This window comes from Macrobrachium rosenbergii, chromosome 19, assembly GCF_040412425.1.
Source record: "Macrobrachium rosenbergii isolate ZJJX-2024 chromosome 19, ASM4041242v1, whole genome shotgun sequence".
NCBI lineage: Eukaryota > Metazoa > Arthropoda > Malacostraca > Decapoda > Palaemonidae > Macrobrachium > Macrobrachium rosenbergii.
Window position 1 is genome coordinate 6,138,533 of NC_089759.1, and position 18,144 is coordinate 6,156,676.

At 36.0% G+C, this 18,144-nt stretch overlaps 2 protein-coding genes across 22 annotated transcripts in view; both read right to left on the bottom strand.

The window, feature by feature from the left end:
* Positions 1 to 3,444, bottom strand: part of LOC136848582 (cytoplasmic dynein 1 intermediate chain-like) — a 104,360-nt gene extending 100,916 nt beyond the window's left edge. For 9 of the 19 annotated variants that reach the window (XM_067120927.1, XM_067120926.1, XM_067120924.1 and 6 more), the window contains exon 1: positions 3,156 to 3,378. In XM_067120927.1, coding sequence (XP_066977028.1) covers positions 3,156 to 3,257 — 102 coding nt within the window. In that variant the 5' untranslated portion in view covers positions 3,258 to 3,378. Of the gene's footprint in view, positions 1 to 3,155 lie in introns of all 19 variants that reach the window. The other 10 variants (XM_067120929.1, XM_067120920.1, XM_067120922.1 and 7 more) reach the window with 6 other exon arrangements.
* A 4,312-nt stretch (positions 3,445 to 7,756) lies between these two features.
* On the bottom strand, positions 7,757 to 16,813 carry RpL6 (ribosomal protein L6). 3 transcript variants are annotated; one of them, XM_067120932.1, is made up of 6 exons: positions 16,765 to 16,813; positions 10,589 to 10,662; positions 9,883 to 10,028; positions 9,435 to 9,562; positions 8,861 to 9,048; positions 7,757 to 7,935 (listed from the first exon to the last, which is right to left on the bottom strand). In XM_067120932.1, exons 2-6 carry the CDS (start codon positions 10,658 to 10,660, stop codon positions 7,774 to 7,776), a joined length of 696 nt encoding a protein of 231 aa, XP_066977033.1. In that variant the 5' UTR covers positions 10,661 to 10,662; positions 16,765 to 16,813; the 3' UTR covers positions 7,757 to 7,773. The 3 variants fall into 3 exon arrangements, with proteins under 3 accessions (XP_066977033.1, XP_066977032.1, XP_066977031.1); XM_067120931.1 differs by lacking the exon at positions 16,765 to 16,813 and adding an exon at positions 16,664 to 16,703; XM_067120930.1 differs by lacking the exon at positions 16,765 to 16,813 and adding an exon at positions 12,660 to 15,678.
* Positions 16,814 to 18,144: the final 1,331 nt, after the last annotated feature.

Consider the following 18,144-nt stretch of genomic DNA (forward strand, 5'->3'; position numbering starts at 1 on the left):
AAGTCAGCACTGTTAGAGAGAGAGAGAGAGAGAGAGAGAGAGAGAGAGAGAGAGAGAGAGAGAGAGAGAGAGAGAGAGAGAGATTAGCATAAAAGACCTGAAGGAAGTTAAAACCCTTTAAAAGAAACTAGTGACCATCTTTTGGCTTTCCTCCACAGCTGCTGAATCCATCTGGTGCAAAGGAGACTAACCAGCAGAGTCTCAGTACCAAGTTCTTTTGTTTTTGTTGTTCACCTTGTTTAGAATCCATTCTGAAAAAACAATAACGACCATAGATACAATAAAACAGATGAAAGCACTTTCAATTTGATGATCAGCCAGAACAGCAAAACATCAAAACTCAACCACAGCCGACTTACAAGTATTTAACCACCTTGTTAAGATTCATCAACAGATTCCAGGTGTTGCTGAGATATACTCTGACTTAAAAGGAATACTAACCATTGCCTTTCATGTCTTTTCTTTCCAGAGGAAAGAAATGATTGGCCAAGATCAAACAGCCACACCCCTTTCCCAGGCTAAGTACGACTTTCTGTCCTAGGTCATGTTAGTATGGACTACGGTAATCACTGACATACTGATTATACACATGAATCATGAATTTGTCAGCCTCCTTCATTTGTTCTTTTTGCATAAATAACCATTCATGTTCAGGCAATGTACTCATTTGGCGTCCCACTGTAGTTTCCCACAAAAATGAATGTTTTATACCAAAAATTATGATAATAAATACATCAAACACTTAATACAGGATAGCTTCTCAAAAACATGTCAACAATGGCACAATTTTGATATCTGAACCTTATGGAATGTGAAGGACAAATCTACTTACGATGTTCTTTGTGAAGTTTTGGTCACAGATCATGCTCTAGGCTTTTTTCCTTATTACATTTTCTGGAACTTATGATATTCTGATATAATTAAGCAAGTTCTTACCCCTAGGTTCCCTAAATATTTTCGCACTCCACCCACCTTTCATCCTTGTATAACTAAGTGTTAGTGAAAATAATGAAATCTTAAATACTGTAATTCAGTTTCAAATAGAAGAAAAATAAAAATCTTAACAACTGCCATTAATGTTTCAAGTAAAAATGACAAAATCTTAAATGTTTTAAATGGGGCTTTTGATAAAAAAAATTTAGAAAACGCCAAATGTAATTTTAGAGGAGAATGAATAAATTCTGAACATTTCTAACTTATTCATACTTTTATCCAATTACTTTGTGACCAAAGGCAGTCACTGCAATCTATACAGCTCTACATTCAACTTTACTGGATACAAAACCTCAGTCTTACATTACAAATGATCAGCAAATCCTTCAATCAGTTTGCAAACATCACTGAACCACAAATCCAGAGGTCTAATTGCAATCTGTCAAAACCAGGAAGCCATGAAGGTGAGAAGTCAGCCCCATTCCCTTATTTCTCTTAGTAATATTACTATTATTATTATTATTATTATTCTGAAGATGAACCCTATTCATATGGAACAAGCCCACAGGGGCCATTGACTAGAAATTTAAGCTTCGAAAGAATATGATATTCGTTGGGAAGAAGTAGGAAATACAGAAAGAAGAGATCTCGCTTATTAAAAAAGAAGTAGAGAAGAGATCTCGCTTATTAAAAAAGAAGTAGAGAAGAGACCTCGCTTATTAAAAAAGAAGTTAATAAATTAATAAACAGATAAAAATGTATTAAAGTGCAAGGAGAATAGTACTAAAGTAGTAATGTATTGCATCTTCACTTGAACTTTTCAAGTTCCAATTGCATGACATCCTCTGGGAGACTGTTCCACAGTCCAACGGTGTAAGGAATAAAGGACCTCTGGAACTGAGAACTTCGACAAAGAGGTACATTTACTGCATACTGGTGCAACTGTTCAACAAATCTGGTTGCTCCCAGCAGATAAAGGGGATCAGATATCAATTGTGAATGTAAAAGATCTGTTAAAATACAACTTATGAAACACGGACAAACAAAGAGACCATCCGTTAATGATCTAAGTTGCAAACAAGGTACTGTACTGATATCAGCTATTGGTGTAAGTTAAAGGGGTGTATGTCTGCCAACGGTCACCAGCCAAGTAAGACCTAGCATCCTAGGTTAGGTTAGATTAGGTTATGACGGATTCCATTTCACTATACTGTATTATTCTACTAAACAATTTACTTAACATTCAAGCCTGAACTGGTTGGAGGTCAAACAAGGTCAATGAGCCTAAATTAACCTTCCCTCAGCCTATCCTATCCTAGGGCATCTTGCCCTACCCTGGCATGGGGGTTCGGCCCCCACTAAACTCACCCAATGTGACAGCATGCATAGCAGAATGACATATGCGCAATTACTCTATGATATCACACATATGAAAAGCTGGAAAAGATAATGATCAATGTCTTTGGCAAGATATTAACTTATCACATATCCTATTCACCTAAAATCATGTTAAGCTGGTAAAAATGTTTCAAATATTTGGTAATAAATTAATACATCATAGCATTACCAAAGCTACTTACTCATCCTTTACCTAAATTCAAACTAATAAAACTCGGTAAAATAAATAGGTTGGTTATGACTCACTCTATGCGAACAGGCTACACTGAGGTTATTGGCTTTTCCAGGCTAAATTCTTATTTAAAAATATATTTCGAACAAAAATATGTCAAACGGATTCAATTTAATATAATCCTGATGATACGTGGCGTTTACAAGCGACAGAAAACCGGTTAGGTTGACCCTACCCTGTAATGCGCTTCCGGTAACCTACCTACGCCAGGTCTGCCTACCGTAGGTTAGCAATGACCTAGGGCATCAACCTATGACCTGCAAAGACTACGTAGGCCTAAGGAAAAGGCCTAAAGTCACTCGTAAAAACCCAATCTATGCGGCACTCCGCCAATAACCATCAAAATCGACAGCAGGAAGCGAAACGAAACGACCAAAAGCCTCAAAAATCTGATCGGTTTCGTACCAATAAGAGGCGTAGGCCTAACAGCTGTTCGCCGCGTCGGTCGCCCCGCTTTTTTAAATCCGAAACGTCGATGATCATGACATAAAGCGGAACTGGTGTCGACCAAACTGCGAAAATAACGCGTTAAAGGTCGAAGCCGATGATCGAACGATAGGAAAAACAGGGTCTTGAGGGAAAGAAACCTTACCTCCTTCTGTTCCTTTTCTCTCTTTCTCCTCTCTTTTTCCTCCCGCAGGGCCATCAATTTGGCCTTTTTCCTCTCCAGCTCAGCCTTCCGGTCAGCCATCATGACGGCAATTGAAAATCACTCACTAAAAGAAACGAGACGAATAAATTTATATACATAAGAACGAGGTAGTTGGAGGTGAAGCCTCTACCATGACATTTGCCCGTGACTCATCGTCAACTCCGGCCGCGTTCAATATCTTAAAGACAACACATGACAATAGTGCGTTCAATCTCCTCTGGTGTAACTTTGAAAGTTTTTTATATGAATTTGTTATTCATGTGAAAAATCTTATCAGATATAATAACAATAATATAAAATTCTGTATATGGTACTATTTATTCTTACTTCAATATTATTTCGAGTGATATAATATTCGCAGAATGTGATTCATTCCGTGTTTCGCGTTGTTTAGATATTAATGAACACACCTCAACTAACCCACCCATGTCAATATAAAGAGGTTCAGTTTCGGTTAATATTATGAATCAACTTCTTTCATAAAACTATGTTCAGTTATTTCCAAATATCGGTGTTGGTAATAAATCTGCAAACTGTTTCCATTAAAGTATTCTATACAAAACATTATGTCTGTGTTTTCTATTTTTAGAAGGACTTCAAACGTAATGAGAATGTGCGAAAACCGGGATAATCAAATTGTTTTCACCGGCATATGTTATTTATATAGATTATCTGTTTAGTTATGTGATAGTTTTGCATGTCTGTGGAAAATTGGGGCCGTGGGTTTCCTTAGAGTCCCTTTCTACTTATGATTATGTTATCATAGTCATTAAATCTGTCTGGAAAGGATAGTTATAAGTGTATAACTAATAAAGTTATAAAGACGTTTAAACTAAATCGATATTCGTTTTATGGAAAGAAAAAAGCTGACAAGTATTCATTAATTCTACGTGCGTTTAAAATATAACTTATTCACAAAAAACCATGAGGTACTTTTAGTTTTTATTAAAATAATTGCTGGAAGCGGAAATAATTTATGATGGCATGGATGTAAACATACTCGTTTGCAGCACTTGCCCATAGGCCTAGTATTCGTTACCTTTAATACAAAATATGATAGCTACAGACTCATCGGAGACACAAAATAATGATCTCCTTCTTCATGCGTGTTGAAAAAAATTACTTAGACCATCGCTCCAATATTTCGTTTGGTTTTCTACCATAACACGCTCTTCAGCCAATGTATAATCAGCATCCCACGAAAATCTTGGGACGACACGATGTCAAATTTCCCAGCGCCTGATACATTTTACCGATAGGCCTATACCTTTATAATATAATATGACGACTAGCAGCTCACTCAGTCATTCAGTATAACAAATGACCTCAACCCCCCACCCCCATGTAGGCTTCTTAAGTTGTATTGATCTTGTACAGGGCACGAATTTCCTTTTTTTTTCTGGTTGAATGAGGCATTTGAAGTTCACAGCTATTCACTTGAGAATTTATTATAACATACTCTCACATTTCGCATTGACGTCTGAACAAGTAGACAGAAAAGCAGGTAATGTTTAAATTATGATAAGCCACAGTATATCCAATTAAAATGCAGGTTTGTCCAGATGGTGCTTTTGACTATTCTGGGTTGTGATTGGCTGGAGCTGTGCTTGAAGGTCACTGCTGTCATGTTGACCTCCTCCTCCGCTATTGTGTGTTGATGTTTCTGGTATGACAGGTCAGGCATAGCTTCTCGTGACAATGCTATGATAGCAGGTTAGAGATTTTGGAGGGAGGTAGGCGCCATCTATGTAGGCTACTTTCTGGCGCCAGCCTCCTTCTCAAAAGTTTCATAAGGAATTGGTTGGTATCTTTGACTGACTTGGCAACAGTCTCCCTGCCGAAAGTTTCTTAAAAGAATTTGCATCGTACTCCGGATTTGGTGCCGTTCTCTCCATCTTAAGCAATGTGTATCCACGACTTGCCTTCCACTCAAAAGTTTGAGGCTTCTGTATCCATGACTTGGCGCCAATCTTTCCATCGAAAGTTCCTTTCAGGAATTACTATTCACACATTGGCACCGGCATCTCCATCAAAAATTCCTTTCAGGAAGGAACTTATTCCTGAAGCATGGTGACAGTCTCCCTGTCAAAAGTTTTAGTAAAATTTTACTAGATATGCAGGCTGATAGAGAGAAAGGCCCCCACCCCCACAAAAAAAGCTAAAATGCGAAGGAAAAACAATGTAACGTGTCGTCCAAGTTAAGCTGACATCTTTAACGTTATTCTTCAAATTCTTCCATTTATGTTTTGTAAGACCTCATCATGTTGAACCTAATCAGGGCAGCTGTAATCTTGGTTGCTTTTTTTCCTTTAATACCTTCACGAGCAGGCATCTAACATAGCTCTTTTATACCATTCTTACAATTAAGGAAAAGAGAATTTAAATCTGCTGGACAAGAGGTGCATAAAAATATTCCAGTGCTTTTGCTGGTACGTTTAATTATCCAGTAAATATGGATGAGCACTTTATTGAGTTTTGGTTTTTCTGCCTTCCGTTAAGCAGAAAAATACAGTTGTCATGAAAATTCAAAACTCAGGTTCAACATTTACAGAATGGAATGGAATGTAGAATTAGGCCAAAGGCCAAGCGCTGGGACCTAGATGTTATTCAGCACTGAACAGGAAATTGAGAGCAGAGGGGTTTAGAAGATGTAGCAGGAGGAAAACCTCGCAGTTGTAATGCGAAAGAATGTTAGGAAAGGGTGGATAGCAAGATGGAAAGAAATTGATGCACTCATTGTGATATCCAACACCCAAAGGAAACTGCTAAATTAGTTGAATATTTTAATTTTTACCTGATTCCTCACACCACAATGCCAGAGAGAACTCTGACAATACTGTGGAACAGTCTTCCCCATGATGTCGTGCAATTGGAACTTCAGAGGTTCAAGCGAAGATGCAATGCAGTACTTAGTTAATAGGTGATCACTTCTTTCTGTTTCCCTTTACCTTCTGTTACTTGTTTCTAATGAACACCAAATTCTTTGGGAGATTATTTCTAGTGGCCTCTTTAGGCTTGTTTCATGAAAAGGTTTCAGGTTCTGAATAACAGACAATAACATTTTCCATTTACATAAAATTCTATAAATTATTAGTGTATGTGGAAGTTAAGAAAATAAACTCAGCAAAAAGAAGTGGTGCTGTACTGTAAACACAAAATGGAAAGAGCTAAACCCTTACCACTCATTTAACAAATCTGCAAAGCAGACAAACGAACATTAAGAAAGCAAGGGGCACAAGATTAAAGTAACAGTGGAACTCTCACGAACACTCATATACCCGAAGAGCAATTAAATTTACCAAGCCATATTTGTTTTTGTCATCTTACAACAGATATGGCAGTCAGAAGACAGTAAAAAGTAAAAAGGAATATGATGGCCTACCATAATTGATGAGCAAAGTTTATGCAGTTACCTTCCATCAGTGCCAACCTTCGTGCGTCGTAGCAAAATATTCAGGTAATTGGAAAAAGTCCTACCCAGATGTAATCACCGACCAAGATTTAAGTAAAAATTTGTGATATACACATACCTACTCAAGACAAAGTACATTTTTTATCTCTTCTTTCTGTTTCCTATTACCTTCTGCTACTTATTTCAAATGAACACCACATTTTTTGGAAACATGAATTCAAATCAACGGCCTTTGTGGGTTTGTTCCATATGAATAAGGTTCATTTTCTGAATAAAATGAACTCTTCAAATTCTACCTTTCAGGTCATAGACACAGTAAAATATCTGACCACAAAGTCACCGGCTTCGTAATCATTATGTATATCTATAGCCAACAACTAGATTCCCTTTGCAATAAAGAGGAAATCCCTTGTGATGCAACTCCTTCACAAAAACCCTGGACGAGTAGTCTTTCTCTCTCTCCAAAAGCAAGCATTTTCGAATCTGGAGAACTCTGGCCCAAGAGAACATGTACTACCAGCTGGTACAAAAGGAAAAAGCTGTTGGCCTTATCAAAAGTAAAATTTGTCAAATCTAAATTTCCTTTTTATAATTACTCAATATAGTTATCTTATCATTGAAGAAATTTCATAACCTGCATATATTATGGGGTGACAAAACAACAGTAAAAGTTATTGTAAAGTTCTACCCTATTGCTTACTTCAATAATTGCTAGTCTCCAATATGGTCATGTATTTTTCTCATTTATAATGAGTCATGCTCTTTAGGTCCATTCAGTTTTATTGTACGTCAGTGATTACTGACCAGTTTTTCATTTTGTCCTATTTCAGCTTCTGTATTGATTTCCATTAAATTTCCATTTCAAATTTTGAACTTAAAGGTTACTGCATTACTCCACCTTCATTCTATTGACAATAACCATGCGAAATTCATTGAGCGAGTTCAAGAAGTATGCTTTTATAAGCAGGCAGACTTCTACATATCTGACCATAAAACTACCTTTATTACTTTTTAAGGTGCAAGGTTTTCTTTCTCAACAGGAACTCTACAAAGTGCCTGCCATCTGATAAAAGTGCCTTCATGATAATTTATCAGCAAGTATTTATTACAGGTCAAGTAAAGAAACGTGTACATTTGTCAGTGTATTTAGAACTTCAACAAATGTGGATACATGTTGCTTCTCAGGCCGAAACATGTGCCTAAGTATCCAAACAGCATTTTCTTATCTTCCCGCTTTTTGATGGCCTCAATAATCTGTTTATCGACCAATGCCTGATCCCTTTTTCTCTCATCACTGCAGACGTATTTCTGAAAAAAAAAAAACAAAAAACAAAGCGCGTAAAAAACAGCTACATCGATTTCTCACCTTAGGAGAGTTACACAATGAAATATATTGCAAGTGTTTTATTATTTTTGCTAAATGAAAGTCTGTCACAGAATGAGGTTCTGTGGATTTTAAACATTGTTAGCTGGTCCAATTTACTAAGGCTGGAGCCATGGAATGTTTTGAAAAGGCTATACTAGCGGATACTGGATAAACAACCATAAAAGACTCAACACAAGTTTTGCCAGATTAAACTGCATGAAACCAATTTTGTCATACATTAGAACATGATCATTTACATAGCTTTTCAACTTATCTTTTTCAAGATATTGTATATTTGAAAAATTTTTTAACCTAACACTAATTCAAGTAATAAATTAAGCAAAAAAAATTGGGGGAGAAAACATCTACATATGTATAAATACTATGGATAGAAGAACAAGGACAAATAATGAATTAATACAAGAAAAATGAACAAATGACAAGAGGAGTGACTGATCAACAAAGTATTTGCTAACATATATACTATTATACAAAACAAAATCTCAGAGGAAATGGCCAATGCTGACAAATATGCAGTGAGATTGTAAGAACCTGAACTGCCAAGTTGGAACTGGAATATTAAATCTGAGCCAAAGGTCAAGCGCTGAAAGGGAAATATAGAGTAAAAAGGTTTTTACAGTGTAACTATAGGAAAACCTTGCAGTTGAACTATGAAGCAACTGTTACGAGCAGGTGGAAGGTAAGGTGGGAGATAAAATGAACAGAGGTACAGTAAAAGGAATGAAAGGGTGGCAGCTAAGGGCCAAAGGGTTGCTGCAAAGAACCTTAATTACAGCCTACAGTGCATGAGGAGCACTGATGGCACTACCATAAAGGTATGGTAAAAGAGAAAAGTAAAATACATACATCAGTCTTCTTCTCAAAGATGTCTCCCTCCTCCTTCTTTGACTTGGAGGGCTTCTTGGATCGTCTGAAGTACTTATCGTTGATATACTTGGGAATCTCTAATCCACTGATGTCAAGCTTGGTAGCAGTTGCAATGAGATAAATTTGATTGACACGACGCAGTGGGCAGGCATTGATCTTGAATGGTCCTAAAAAAATATATATATAATATATAAAAAACAAAAAATAAAAAATAAAAAGTTTCACGAGTCCTTAGAAACCTTTTGCTACATTAGTTGTTAAAATACCTAATCATTACATATATAACAAGGAAAATATCTCAGACAAAGGAGTTACTGAAACTGTCAAACAAGCTCGAACTGAATGGCCATCCAAGTTATATCTAAGCTCCATATTTTCTAAATTAAAAAATTATGCACTAAATAAAAACAGAGGCATGACCCATCCATCACACTCAAGGGTAATATGTCACTTTCAAAGTATACCCAAGCTGATGGCCTGAACTTCAGTAATTTCCTAAGACCCACATAACCTTGAATGTTGCTACTGTTACTTAAACTGAAACTGTACTTACCTGTAATCAAACATAAGCCTTGAGTCAAACGCTTCAAGAAAACAACCCTTTTGCCTTTGTGAAGACCGGCAAGAACAATGCAGACTGTTCCTGGGGTTAAAGACTTGCGGAGAGGAGCAACTCTTGTCCTGAAATACAAATATTTTACAAATATAGAACGTTCAACAAGATTTCATAATCGTCAAATTGCTGGTGATTAAATCTCTGGGTAACTGTGGTCACAAAAGAGATTTCCTTTATCCAGATAAGTAATTTTTGGTTACTTCAGAACCTTGATAAAATCCCTGCAAAAAAACACTTTAAACATCTTACTCAACCACAGTTAAGGACTAAAGGAAAATGTCATTCAAAAAACTTTATCCTATTCCAGATATAAAAGAGGAACCTGGCTGCAGGCCTAACAAGGATTAAGAAAGGAGGCCTTTAAAAACAAGGTCATGATACTTACTTAGGACCAGAAACCTTCCTCTTCTTCCTGTTAAGCTGAGTAGCATAGTAAGCAGGACGCTTCTTCGTGCGTACTTGACGTGTGCCACCGTTTTTCTCTCCTCCAATGGGTTTGGTAATATAGAGGGGTGGTCTTGGCATCAGTTTCTGACAGAGTAAAAAATATTACCACAAGTGTTGTGTTTAACAAAAGGTTCTATTCTTTAGCTTTCCAACCTTAATTATTTCACTGTGGAAATCAATGCAAGTTGCTAGAGTACATTACAGTACATTATATTATCAACACTTTCTAGGTATATATTGGGGTGAACTCTTGGACAAAATTACTCTCAGCTGAATATCCTATTAATCAAGCATGCAAATGACAATTTTTATTGCATGTAACATTAGAAAAATAAATTTACTGGAACGTTACAATACCAGATATTCCTAGCTTTCAGTTCAGTCTCCTTTCTTATCAACAATAACATATTACAGAGCTTCCACTGAGTTGTTTTCATTTACAAATCAAAGCCTAAGATCTTTATTACAATGCAGCTGAAGAAAACATGGTAGCAAAGTCATACATAAAATATCAAGGCCTGAATTAAAAAAAAAAAAAAAAAAAAAAAAAAATATATATATATATATATATATATATATATATATATATATATATATATATATATATATATATATTACTCTCACAAATTTAAGTCAGGGCTTACCTTTTTGCCCCCTGCCAAGCAGATAATGCCACCCTTCAAGGGCCTCTTCTCCTTCACCTTCGTGTCACTCATCTCTGCAAAAAGAACCACTTCATCAAAATCCATAAGACTACCAAAATTACAGTACACTCAATCCTATACATATACACACTAAGTACTGGTAGAAAGAATAATCTACTAAGGATCTGTCCTAATACGTTCCAAGTTTTGAGAAAAAGTTCCCCACAATAGAACCACAATAAAATCACTAACATGTACAGGTACTCGAACTGGGTATACACCATGCACTCCCCCAGACAGGGTAAACTAAGTTTGACAGGGAAAAAAAAAAAAAAAAAAAAAAAAAAAAAAACACACACACACCATTGGAAACCGTTAGACATGCAAATGGACATAGTGTAAGACAAATTGAAAAAATTTTCCCTATCTTCCACATGAAGTTGAAAGTGACTATTTACAACCCAGTGTGGGGCCTTTTACAAACTCATAGTTTACCAAATTGTACATTTTTCTTCTAATTTTTTTTTTTATTTCATTTTGTTAAATTATAATTACAGCTCACCAATATCATAACAGATAATAACTAAAGCCAGTATAAAATTCTGAGTATATTTGTACAATATTTACATAAATTTACTGAGATCAGGAGATGCAGTAACTTTTTTGGAGGTACACATGTTTTTTCTAATATTTCTTTGCAAAATTACAATTATAACTGACACCATACCATAAAATATAAGAACTAAAACCAACAGCAATCCCTGGGTATATTCAAGAGCAAATAAATAAAAAGACATTGTGGGAGAGAGAGGAGCAAGACATCCTTCCATCAAGTCAAGAACAATACTGAGCTCACTAAAACGCTCACTGACTGAACTGAGCCGTCTAAATTTACCACAAGTCATTTATCGGCCATTGAAGTGATGGAAAATCTTTCCCGCTGTATGAAGTGATGGAGAGTCTTTCCCGCTCAATACAGCCAAATCGTATTGCACGTAATGTTAATACTCATGTGAGGATTCCCGTCCATCCCCTAAAACCCGTTATATGAGGATTCCTGTCCATCAAGGGTTAATGGACAGGAATCCTCATACGAGCATAAATATTACGCGCCATACTGTTTTGAATGAATTTAGCAGGAAAGATGTTCATAGCACTTCATTGGTCCTTAAATGACTTACGGCCAACTATAACACCTCGGCACGGGAGAGACATCGACCAGTATGCATTGAGATTTCAGAGTGGGATGTACTGCCTCTTTGCAGCTCCAGGACATCTTTTTATTTATTTGCTCATAAATATACCCAGGGATTGTTGCTGGTTTTTAGTTCTATCTTTTATGACAGTACGTCAGCTATGATTGTAGTTGTGCAAAGAAAAGTGGAAGGAAATATTAGAAAAAACATATCTCACAAAAAGTACTGCATCTCCCCAACTCAATCTGGTAAATATTTTGCAACAAATATACTCATAATTTGTTACTGATATTCGTTCTTATGTGTTATGATACTGTGCGAGTTGTAATTGTAATTTTACAAAATAAAAGAGAAAAAAAGGCATAACTTGATAAAATTAACATGTTTTTACTAGTGTCTTGTAAAAGAGGTCCCACACAGGGTTGTAGCTAGTCACTTTCAACTTCCTGTGGAAGGTATGGAAAATTTAAAGCATTTTTTTCTTACACCATGTGCATTTCCGTATCTCCCTTTTTCCAGCGATTTTTTTCTTTTTCTTGAACTGACCAACCTTAAAGTTTGCCCAGTTTGGGGGTGTGCTTGATATATATTTAGCCTGTCCCTCAAGTTAAAAAATGGATAATCCACTTACCAATTTCTATATACATACAGTAATGTACTGTATTTGAATTTCAGGATATTTATTGCCAATTTACCTAGCCCAGAAATTATCTTCCAACTCTCATTATAAAAACATTTTGCAGTGAAGTTTTTTCTCCTAGCAGTTTCTTACAATGGATGCAACTTGATATGCATAAATACGACTGTAAGGGTGCATCCCCACGATGACAAAATGTCACAACAATCATGTCAATGATCTTAAGTGGAGAACGAACCTTTGACAAATGCTGGATAATCATATGAAGCACTGGTTAGATTTATGTCAGCAACTTGTATTCCACTTGTTTGTGATGTATCAAGTCCCCACGTATGCTTATAAAATGCTTTATGGTAGTGTGGACAATTATTGACTTTTTTTTTTTTTTCCTCTGATGGTTTTAGTGCATTTCCTGATATATAATATGAGGTTGAAAGTAAATCCATTTTCCTAGGGTGTTTCCTATATATAAAAAAAATAAGACTTCAGTCCTATATTTTAGAATTTGAATCATTATTTCTTAATCTGGACAGTATTATTTCCTGTGTTTAGCAGACTTAGCAGATAACCTAACAATTCTGGTGTGGATAAAATCTCAGCTGACCAACAATTCATTGATTTTTCATCTTTTTCACAACTACCAAACATTTGGGAAAAATGGACATGTGCACCAGGGGTAATACCCATCCAAAGATGGTTTGTTCCTTACAACATCTTCATTGTATTTGATTCATTACCATGGCATACTACTGGTGGTCTAAGCAAGAGCTCAATGTAGCCATATCTGGAGCATGACACAGTTGGTGATAATGCCATGGTATATAATCTTAAGTACTGTCACACAATTTATTACTATCTGATTTGCTGGCAGAATGTATAATACCATTTTACATCAATAAAATCTAAACACTTGCACAGCCTTAGGATAACCCATTTCACCATGTACACACGTAAGAGAGAGAAGAAAGAGAGACAGAAAAAAAAACCAATTGCAGCTATAACTGCAAATAAGAGAAAACAAGAGCTTGATAGTACTTGTAATACTATAATTCTGCAACTGTACCTTTACTATAGATAGATTCCCAGAGGAAAATGGAATTTTCGATTTCAACTTTTTACTCAACAATGACAAGTCATTTGTTATTGCTTGCAGTTGGCATTGTAATTGAAACACAGATGTATGTGTTGTACAAATGCTATACTGCACAACAAAATTGTCACAATATAAATACGAACAAAAGAAAAATTGACCAGGAAAATTCTGGTAGGTAGCAAGAACTATCATGTTAATTGAGAAACAGAAAACAAAAGTAAAGTTCCCTACGTATGAATTTACGATGCACTGTATTTTTTATTGGGGTTCTGGATGTGTCTGTGCATTGAATGGCTAGTCTATTAGGCCAGTTCTGTATTTTGACTCACTGAACTGGCATAGCATTTAATAATAGAATAACAACAACGAGGGTCCACATGGAGCTTGAGAAACCTACAACACAATAAATTACTTCTCCGAGTGAGCCGGACAAACTAAATAACTGAAAACGAGAAAGGCCTACTGAAGACGAGCGAATGCAAAGTGATTCACATGGAACAAGGCCACAGGAGCTATTGACTTGAAATTCAAGCTTCCAAAGAATATTGTGTTCGTTACGAAGAGGTGGTGGTAAAGGTAAATATAGAGCTCCCATTTAAAAAAGAAAAAAGAAAAGTATAAATTAATAGAAATAAAAAAATGTACTTAAATGCAAGAGGAATAGTATTAGGGTAGTAATGGATTGCATCTTCACTTGAACCTATAGGGTAGCTCCCGCGACGCCGACGGCACTATAACTTGACTTTCTCTACAGTTTTTTGGTTGCTAATTATGAATTTACCTTTCATTTTTGGCGCTCGAGTCTAATTAACCTGTAATTAACCCCCAAAGTCCAACCAACAAGTGGTTTCCATACGCGATCTTCACAAGACAGAGCACGGGTACGTCTGTTTCTAACAGTTCATATCCCATCCGGCAAGTGCAATAACCTGTTAACGTATGGGTACCCCCCCCGGTTCCCAGTACTAAACACGGCGAAGGGGCATTCCATTTGGCCACCAATATCAGAACCCCTAAAAGTGTAGAAAAAACCAGTTGAAAAAGTAAAAACAGGCGCGGAGCTAATATATAGAATTACCGAACCTCTAAAGTTCCAACTGCACGACATCCCCTATAAGGCCATTTCACAGTTCAACAGTGTGAGGAATAAAAGACCTCTGGAACTGAGAAGTTCGACTGCAAGGCACATTTACTTCATATTGGTGCAGCTGTCCAACATATCAGGTTGCTCTCGGCATATAAAGGGTTTTGGGGATCAATTGTAAATGTGATGCTTTGATAAGTCTATTGGTAGGTAGGTGAAAAAAAAATTCTTTCCAAATATAAGAAACAGGGGCAATTGTAGAACATGTCAAGTTCCGCAGACGTAAACAAACCTAATCTTTCCTAGAATCCCAGGTCCTGACCTACTTAACCTTACTTGGGGTGCCATGCCCTGACCTGGCCAGGATGGACCACCCCCAAACTAACACTAACCATCCAAAACAATGGACTTGGGGCCCTAGCTTCCGTGCGGAGGTTGTCCCGTGGTTTTGCAAACTACCCGAAAAAACAAAACTGCTCTTCTTATATAGCCTAGCCTATCGCCCAACTGAAGTTTTCACAGACTTCAATCAATCTTTAGCATGGTGATGTTTTAGGGCTGACCTCTATAGCAGACTGCAACTTACAGGAATAGGCTGGGCAAAACTTATGCAAAAATACTACACTGAACAGTATGAAACTTTCTACCAAAAATAGGCTAGCCTATAGACTAGGGTATTGGAGTAAAGAGCTATTGGCTTTCAACAAAAGCCGTACATCAGCGAAAAATGAAGGTTGGCTTAGAATGTCGAAGGCACAGTTCTTTAACGGGCATCTTCAACGTTTTAATAAGGCTAGAAGGAACTTGGCTAGAGCGACTCACAAAATCCTAACCTAGCCTATGTTACACTGATTGGAATTATGTACAATCCAGGCAAAAGGCCAAGTGCTGGGACCTATTAGGTCATTCAGCGGTGAAAGGGAAGTTGAGAATAAAATGGGTTAACAATCGTTTGGTAGGAAAGTAAGATGGAAGAAAGAGAACATGAACGGAGGTAGAGTAAAAGGAATGGAAGGGGTGGCAGCTTCGGGCTGAAGGGACGTAGCAAAAAAACAAACCTAAGGTGGTATTATTACAGTTTCGGTCAAATTCGGTTATGTCATATTTTTTTACTATTCATTTTTGAGATGATTCATACGAAAAACTTACTCAAATCTTGCACAAATTAATGGTTACAGAGATATTTGCCGATGAATATTGTTCCTTATTGTTATCTCATCAAAGTACGAGTTATAAGGTAAGACAATACCCAATCCCCCATAGCTAACACGGCAAAATTGTAACCAGTCAACACCAAACCTGTAATTTTACCTAAAGAAATAACACCACGTAACCTAGGGGTGCTGAGTGGTTACAATTTTGCCGTGTTAGGTATGGGGGGGGGGTATTGTCTTACCTTGTAACTCGTACTTTGATGGGATAACAATATAAAGAACAATATTTATCGGCAAATATCTCCGTAACCATTAATTTCCTCAAGATTCGAGTAAGATTTTCGTATGAATCATCTCAAATATGAATGATCAGTAAAAAAAAAAGTATCCGAATTTGACCGAAACTGTAATAATACCTCTAAGATAATGATTACGGTGCACCACATGAAGCGCACTGATGGCTGAAAGGCCATATTATGGCCTGGCCTCTACCCTAACGAGAAAAATACGAAATGCAAAGGCCATTCCTAATTTCGGTTCGTCTAAAGACCATGAAATTAACCAGCCTGTAACTCCATGTTAAATTACGTTGAATTTAAGCAGAAATTACCAACAAGGAACAGTATTTAATATCGCAAACACAAAATACAATATATCAAAACCTTCTATGTACATATGCATATATCCGTACCCGATAACTACTGATACAAAATATAACTTGATTCTCTTAATTTAATCATTAACAACACACATCAACATTACAACTTTCGCCGATTATATCAGAATTCACATTACGTCAAATATTCCCGATTTATAAAAATGGAAACCTGATCATACACATTGCCTCGGTATATCGGCAAGAACCTGGCAAACAAACCTTTTATACACATATAATAATCACTAACTACTACCATTTTGGTGCTTCGCAAGCTTCATAGTTAAAATAGTATCTAAATATACCGTTAAAGATGCACAAAAATAAAAGATGACGAAGATATTACAAGATAAATACCGTTCTGAAACCAGACCAACACTCACCAACAATGGTAAGACTGAAAGGAACCACCGCTAGATGTCTCTGCAACAATAACAAAGCTGGAAAATAAATCACACTCAAAAATATATAATGTACTTATTTATATATTAAATTTGCCTTTATCTTATCTCATAAAAATACATATTTTTATTTTGATTGTGAATTTAGAATGTAGTAAGATATATTACAAAGTGATAAGAAATAATCTCTATAACGGCTCTCTATCTCTTCCGAATTTTCTCGAGCCTGTGCTCCGGTAATCTCAAAGTTCACTTGTTTTTGTTCTTCCATTCCAGTTTGCTACGTTCTAAAAAACAAAATGCAATGAACTAGTAATATTTGCGTTTGGGATAAGTTACTGGACAACACTGAAGTTATATTTTAGTAATAAAGTTGCAAGTAGCTGTATGTTCATGCTCCTGTACAATTTTTACCATTGCTTTGTCACTTTTCTAAAATTTTGATACCATTTTTTAAAATTCGGTGTCTTTGTTAAGTCTGGAAATACAAGGATATCTGAAATTATTTGCTTTTTATCTTCAGGGTATTTAGCTTGTAATGTCTGTAAATAAATAAATGTGATTTTTCTGCTACCTCATTTTCCACTTTGAGTTATATTCACGAGTATACATAAGCCTTTTGATTTATATTTTCCAGCTGCTTTATTCTATTGATTCCTCCATGCATATTTTTACTTTATTTATCCATTTTTTCTTATAAAATTTGCCCATTGGTACCTGATAGAGAAAACATTTTTCCTCATCTCTCGTAAACTAACGTGATTTTTCTATCTTCGAAATCACAGTTGCTCTGTATTCTTGATTGTCAAAGTTGTGAATCTTTCTTTTTTTTCTTTGACTCAGAGGCATTACTTTTTTTCAAATCAACATTCTGCTATAACGTTTACTTATCACTGAATGTTACATTTTCCATCAGTCTTCTTCAGTGGCGCAGCTAGCATTCCATCAGTGGGGGAGTCCTAGGTGGGGCCAAGATACATTTTGGGGGAGCCAAAGAAAATTACACAAAACTAATGTACCAATTCTGTAATTAGTAAAATATACTATTCTCGAATGTATATATCCATGTGAATGAAGGACAATGGTAATATTAGTAATTAGTAAACCTGGATTTGAAATTATAGAGTTCAATTTTCAATTAATTTTCAACTCTTACTATGTGCAAATATATCAAATACTTTAATGTAAATTTCATCACAACCTTATATTCAACACTGGCCTAATTTTTGTTATTAAGTTTTAATTTTCAACTATAACATAATATCCTTGTCATGTAATTATATCAAAATAGTGCATATCATCAATAACACAAAAGGCTTATGACCCTCTAAAATCT

Bases quoted from the DNA above. Each gene is read 5' to 3' on its own strand.
- RpL6 (XM_067120930.1), bottom strand. From the start codon at position 12,867: ATGGATTTACTTTCAACCTCATATTATATATCAGGAAATGCACTAAAA. The intron at 9,049-9,434 runs GTAAGTACAGTT...ATATTTTTTTAG, and splicing joins AGGCTTATGTTTGATTACAG to GACCATTCAAGATCAATGCC. The intron at 7,936-8,860 runs GTATGTATTTTA...TTTTTTTTTCAG, and splicing joins TCTTTGAGAAGAAGACTGAT to AAATACGTCTGCAGTGATGA.